Source organism: Salmo salar, chromosome ssa22 (genome assembly GCF_905237065.1).
Source record: "Salmo salar chromosome ssa22, Ssal_v3.1, whole genome shotgun sequence".
Taxonomy (NCBI): Eukaryota; Metazoa; Chordata; class Actinopteri; order Salmoniformes; family Salmonidae; genus Salmo; species Salmo salar.
The window spans coordinates 45550769-45557437 of NC_059463.1; the positions used below are offsets into that span (position 1 = coordinate 45550769).

Genomic DNA, 6669 nt, shown 5'->3' on the forward strand with positions numbered 1-6669 from the left:
AACCCACAAAGGCTGATGCTACAGACACTCAACTAGTCTAAAGAAGGACAGTTTTATTGTTTTTTTAATCAAACAACAGTTTTCAGCTGTGCTAACATAATTGCAAAAGGGTTTTCTAATGATCAATTAGCCTTTTCAAATTCTTTCAAAACCAAGGACATTTCTAAGTGACCCCAAACTTTTGAACGGTAGTGTATATTGATCACCCTTATTTGTCTCCATCTATTTTTTTAAACCTAGCTCAAGAGAGATTGCAAGTTTCTCCAACTCCGCTCTCTACAATCTACTTCTAGCCTATTGGCTGATATAGCCCATTAACACTGATAGTCTAATAAATTATAATGGGCCAGGTAAGAATCTATGGAAATGTAACCTATTTCTTAGGTTATTTTTGCGCATTTTGATATTGCCTATAGAGCGCAAAATTGCTGGGACAATGGCTGGCAAGTGAGCTGCGTCACATTATAGGGACGGCGACTGGGTTCGTAATCAGTTATTGGGTTAATGGGTGGGAGTCAGACAGAAAGCCAGTGGGTGTGGACGAGAGCAGTATGAAAAGCTGTGGGCAGGAGAGAGGGATGAATAAATCAGTCCCTCGTAGACGTTTACACTGTGCATTTAAAATACTTGTCTGAAATACTATTTTTCTGAGAGCCACAATCTCTCTCAATTTCAAGAACGAGCAAACTATTAAAAAATGTGTGTCTGCTTTGATGTAAACCTCACTGATCAGTCTTGTGTCACTGGGGCTTACGTGTTGGCATTAGAACTCATCTGACCGGTTTTGGTGTATTTGGGAGTGTCAAAACTAGTCAGTTGAGTTCTAATGCACACTCGTAAGCCACAATGTGGAATGAAAACTTTTACTTTCATTTTCTCACCAGCAGCCTTGTGAAGAGTTGGTGTTGTAAACTTTACATTTTCTTAATTCTTTGATTTCTTTCTCACACTAACTGAGCTAATATATTCCTTCAAGCCATTGTTCTAAAACCTGGTTTGTTCAGAAGAACTTTGAATATTACACTTAAATTCCATTTGTGATGACACACACTGTGTGACCAAAAGGGATCAAATCTGACAAGTTCTCTACTCTAATAACAGCTCAATCTAATGTTTTACAGACTGAAGATGCAGATGCAGAAATGGCCACCAGGAATGTAATCTCAGATTCTGGTAAGCATTTCACCTTTGAGATTGTTATTTGATAAACCAAATTTAGGAGCTGTTAAATGTTGTGCATAATGTTGGCTGTGTTCAGATAAACATTAAGGACACACCTACATAGTATTGCATTCATTCTTAAAGGCTGCCTATAAAGCAACACTTTGTTATCTGTTTTCCCACTGTCACATGAGGAACTGCAAAGAGTCTCTGTTTATTTATCTTTAGCCATGAAGGTGAGGTGAGTTGGCTAAGGCGCATTGGGCATTACTCAGACTTTGATAAATTGAAAGTTGGAAGGACAGCTTTAAACCTGTATTCAGAATGGAACAATTAAAATTGGATAAACCATCTCTCTCCCTCCCTCTCTCTCTCTCAGAGGACTTCCTCCAACTCTCTGAGATGAGGATTATGCGGCTGGGGTGCAGAGAATCTGGGAAGAGTTCAGCAGGAAACACCATCCTGGGCAGAGAAGAGTTTGCTTTAGGGACAACCGTTCAGTGTTTGAAGAGACAAGGAAAAGTAGCAGGACGGCAAGTCACTGTGGTAGACAATCCAGGATGGTGGAGGAATCACACTGTAGAGGAGACTCCAGAGCTGGTTAAAGATCATATTGTGAACAGTGTGTATCCTCCAGGACCCCACACTCTCCTCCTGGTCATACGGATGGATCCTTCATTCACTGAGAAAAACAGAAAGGCAGTAGAGGAACACCTTGAGCTTCTCAGTAAGACAGTCTGGAGTCACACTATAGTGCTGTTCACCTATGGGGACTGTCTGGGAGACACAACCATTGGGCAGCACATTGAGAGTGAAGGGCAGGACGTCCAATGGCTTGTTGAGAAATGTGGCAACAGGTATCATGTGTTCAACAATAAGAACAGGGGTGATGGCACATAAGTCACCGAGCTGCTGGAGAAGAAAGAGGATATGGTGGAAGGAAACAGAGGAGGCCATTATGAGAAAGATGAAATAGAAAACTCCCACCACCAGCAGCCGCCCCAGACACACCATGTCTACAAGAAGGAGAGGAAAGACAAGGGCAAGGGGAAGAAGCTCACCAAGGCAGAAAAAGACACCCCAAGCAACTTCCAGCATGTCGGCCATGTGGGCTTGGACCCAAACACATGCTTAGTTTTAAATAACCTGGACCCAGAGCTGAAGAACCTGTTTAAAATGTATGGCATCTCTGAGGCCCAGCTCAAAGACAAGAAGACCTTCAAGGTCATCAACGACTTCATCGAGAGGAAAGGAGGGGTGGAGGCCGTCAAGGTGGAGTTCCGTAGTCAAGCCCCACCACCTCCTCCACCCTCTCAGGCTCCCACCTCTGCCCCTCCACAATCTGCCATGGATATGGTGGCAGGAAACAGAGGAGAAGTGTATCAAGCTTCAGAGGAAGACCCGTAGTTTCCTGAAGGAACTATCAGAGCCAATAAGACGAGCATGAAGCATTGACCTTCCTGCTCCAATACGTGAGGTTTATAGCCATTCATACTGCCTGATTGCCAAGCAGAAACAATATGGAATAATGGCTAGTCCAATATATATTTTTGTAATAACCGATATAGTAAATGCGTCAATGGCTTTCGCACCAGTAATTCAGTTTTTTATGAATGACAAGGCTCTAACATTTATAAAAGTTTATAGCGTTGCACAATTTTGTAACGATAGTAAGTACTTACTGTCCAACGTTACCTTCCCCCACAGTGACTGGAGGTTCCATATGTGACACATCATCACTGGGAACCTCTTTCTACAGCTCAATGAGATCTGTGTGCAGCTATGACACCACATCCCTCAGCTCTGGCATCGGCTCCATCAGTTGGAGTGAAATGTATTCACAGAGTTCAAAAGTCAGAGGATTGAAGTTACCGAAGATCCTCAGGACCAAAAAGCCCCTGAGTGCTGTACAGGAGTCAGATGTAAATAAATTACAAAATAGGCACATCCCACAAGTTTGGGTGTTGGACACAACGAATAGAAAAATTACTGTCAAGAGGATGTTTATATCCTTAACTCTGATATAGTCCCACTTTTATTGAGATAAAACAAATCTCTCGTGGGCAGACTATGTTAACATTAATGGTACCTTAGCATCTGGCAACAGACTGTGGGATCCGATGACTAACGTGTAACTTTGTACTGGCAGATTTGTCATCACTGGTCATTTGGACAAATCACACAGACAATTTCTTTTTGAATTTTCGGAAGAGGAGGGGGCATTTCCTCATTCCACTTAATCTCAATATACCACAATTAATATGTGCTGGTTATTGATTCTTTAAATGCCAATTACAGTGACGGAAAAAAGTATTTGATCCCCTGCTGATTTTGTACGTTTGCCCACTGACAAAGAAATGATCAGTCTATAATTTTAATTGTAGGTTTATTTGAACAGTGAGAGACAGAATAACAACAAAAAAATCCAGAAAAACGCATATCAAAAATGTTATAAATCGATTTGCATTTTAACCTATTGGGGCTAGGGGGCAGTATTTGCATTTAAACTGGTTACTACTCTTGCCCAGAAATGAGAATATGCATATAATTAGTAGATTTGGATAGAAAACACTCTAAAGTTTCTAAAACTGTTTGAATGGTGTCTGTGAGTATAACAGAACTCATTTGGCAGGCCAAAACCTGAGAAGATTCCATACAGGAAGTGCCCTGTCTGACAATTTGTTGTCCTTCAGTTGCATCTCTATCAAAAATACAGCATCTCTGCTGTAACATGACATTTTCTAAGGCTTCCATTGGCTCTCAGAAGGCGCCAGAAAGTGTAATGGGGTGTCTGCAGTCTCTGGGCGAAGTACAGCAGCTCTGTTTGTGAGTGGTCAGCCTGGGAACCGTGAGACTGAGAAGCGCGTTCATGACAATTCTATTATTTTTTTATTTCAGCCTTTGAATGAATACAACGTCGCCCGGTTGGAATATTATCACTATTTTACGAGAAAAATAGCATAAAAATTGATTTTAAACAGCGTTTGACATTCTTCGAAGTACGGTAATGGAATATTTTGACATTTTTTGTCACGAAAAGCGCTCGCGCGTCACCCTTCAGATAGTGACCTGAACGCACGAACAAAACGGAGGTATTTGAATATAACTATGGATTATTTGGAACCAAAACAACATTTGTTGTTGAAGTAGAAGTCCTGGGAGTGCATTCTGACGAAGAACAGCAAAGGTAATCCAATTTTTCTTATAGTAAATCTGAGTTTGGTGAGGGCCAAACTTGGTGGGTGTCAAATTAGCTAGCCGTGATGGCAAGGCTATCTACTCAGAATATTGCAAAATGTGCTTTCGCCGAAAAGCTATTTTAAAATCTGACACCGCGATTGCATAACCTCTATGGGCTAGGTGGGACGAATGCGTGTCACCCGTGGTGCACTCCATCAACAGCAGGTGCATTTCAAGAGCGGCAAATTTGAATCCAAATAAATGTCAAAATTCAAATTTTTCAAACATACAACTATTTTACACCCTTTGAAAGATAAACATCTCCTTAATCTAACCACGTTTTACGATTTCAAAAAGGTTTTACGGCGAAAGCATAAATTTAGAGTATGTTAGGACAGTACATTTACAAGAGTTGTGTGTAATGTTTTGTCAAGTCAAAGACAGGGTCACCAAAACCATAAAACCAGCTAAAATGATGCACTAACCTTTTACAATCTCCATCAGATGACACTCCTAGGACATTATGTTAGACAATGCATGCATTTTTAGTTCTATCAAGTTCATATTTATATCCAAAAACAGCGTTTTACTATGGCATTGATGTTGAGGAAATCGTTTCCCTCCAATAACCGGCAGTCAAGTCAGCGTCCCAAATTAAATAATTAAAATTAGAAAACATTGGTAAAATATTATATTGTCATTTAAAGAATTATAGATTTACATCTCTTGAACGCAATCAACTTGCCAGATTTAAAAATAACCTTACTGGGAAATCACACTTTGCAATAATCTGAGCACTGCGCCCAGAAAAATACGCGTTGCGATACAGACTAGACGTCATGTTGGGGAGATCTAAAATCGAAAATACTATGTAAATAATCCATTACCTTTGATTCTCTTCATCAGATGTCACTTCCAGGTATCACAGGTCCATAACGAATGTACTTTTGTTCAAAAAAGCTCATCATTTATGTCCAAAAATCTCCGTCTTGTTAGCACATGATCTAAGCCAGCCGGACTTCTCGTCATGAACGAGGGGAAAAAATATATTTCCGTTCGTTCAAACATGTCAAACGTTGTATAGCATAAATCATTAGGGCCTTTTTTAACCAGAACATGAATAATATTCAAGGTGGACGAATGCATACTCTTTTATAACGTATTGGAACGAGGGTACCCAACATGAACTCGCGCGCCAGGTGTCTAATGGGACATCATCGTTCCATGGCTCTTGTTCGGTCAGATCTCCCTCCAGAAGACTCAAAACACTTTGTAAAGGCTGGTGACATCTAGTGGAAGCAATAGGAAGTGCCAAAATATTCCTCAGCCCCTGTGTTTTTCAATGGGATAGGTTTAAAGGTAATACAACACATCAGGTATCCACTTCCTGTCAGAAAATGTCTCAGGGTTTTGCCTGCCAAATGAGTTCTGTTATACTCACAGACACCATTCAAACAGTTTTAGAAACTTTAGAGTGTTTTCTATCCATATATAATAAGTATATGCATATTCTAGTTACTGGGTAGGATTAGTAACCAGATTAAATCGGGTACATTTTTTTATCCAGACGTGCAAATGCTGCCCCCTAGCCCTAACAGGATAAAGGAGTTCTGTATCTATAATTCTTAAAATAATTGTTATGTATTTTGTGAACGTTAATCATGAGTAATTTAGTAAATTCACCGGAAGTTTGCGGTGGGTATGCTAGTTCTGAACATCACATGCTAATGGAAAAGCTAGCATGTGACGTTCAGAACTAGCATACCCCCCCGCAAACTTCCGGGGAATTTACTAACAATTTACTAAATTACTCACGATAAACGTTCACAAAAAGCATAACAATTATTTTAAGAATTATAGATACAGAACTCCTCTATGCACTCGATATGTCCGATTTTAAAATAGCTTTTTGGTGAAAGCACATTTTGCAATATTCTAAGTACATAGCCCAGCCATCACGGGCTAGCTATTTAGACATCCGGCAAGTTTAGCCTTCACCAAAATCAGATTTACTATTACAAAAGTTTGATTACCTTTTGTTGTCTTCGTCAGAATGCACTCCCAGGACTGCTACTTCAATAACAAATGTTGGTTTGGTCCAAAATAATCCATCGTTATATCCAAATAGCGGCGTTTTGTTCGTGCGTCCCAGACACTATCCGAAATGGTAAATCAAGCATGTCAACCGCTGTTTAAAATCAATTTTTATGCAATTTATCTCGTAAAAAAGCGATAATATTCCGACCGGGAATCTCCTTTTCGGAAAACAGAGGAAAAAACACAAAGACGGGGGCGGCCAGTGCACGCGCCTAAGCCCACAGTCCCTTG

The 6669-nt window shown here is 40.3% G+C and overlaps 1 protein-coding gene across 1 annotated transcript; it reads left to right on the plus strand.

Annotated features, from left to right (window-relative positions):
- The first annotated feature begins 878 nt into the window (after positions 1-878).
- LOC106583585 (GTPase IMAP family member 4) lies at positions 879-2061 on the plus strand. Its single transcript, XM_045705582.1, has 2 exons — positions 879-1173; positions 1541-2061. Exons 1-2 carry the CDS (start codon positions 1143-1145, stop codon positions 2059-2061), a joined length of 552 nt encoding a protein of 183 aa, XP_045561538.1. The 5' UTR covers positions 879-1142.
- The last annotated feature ends 4608 nt before the right edge of the window (positions 2062-6669 follow it).

Coding starts and splice junctions, on each gene's coding strand:
- LOC106583585 (XM_045705582.1), top strand. CDS start 1,143: ATGGCCACCAGGAATGTAATCTCAGATTCTG. Junction 1,174..1,540: donor GAATGTAATCTCAGATTCTG/GTAAGCATTTCA, acceptor TCTCTCTCTCAG/AGGACTTCCTCCAACTCTCT.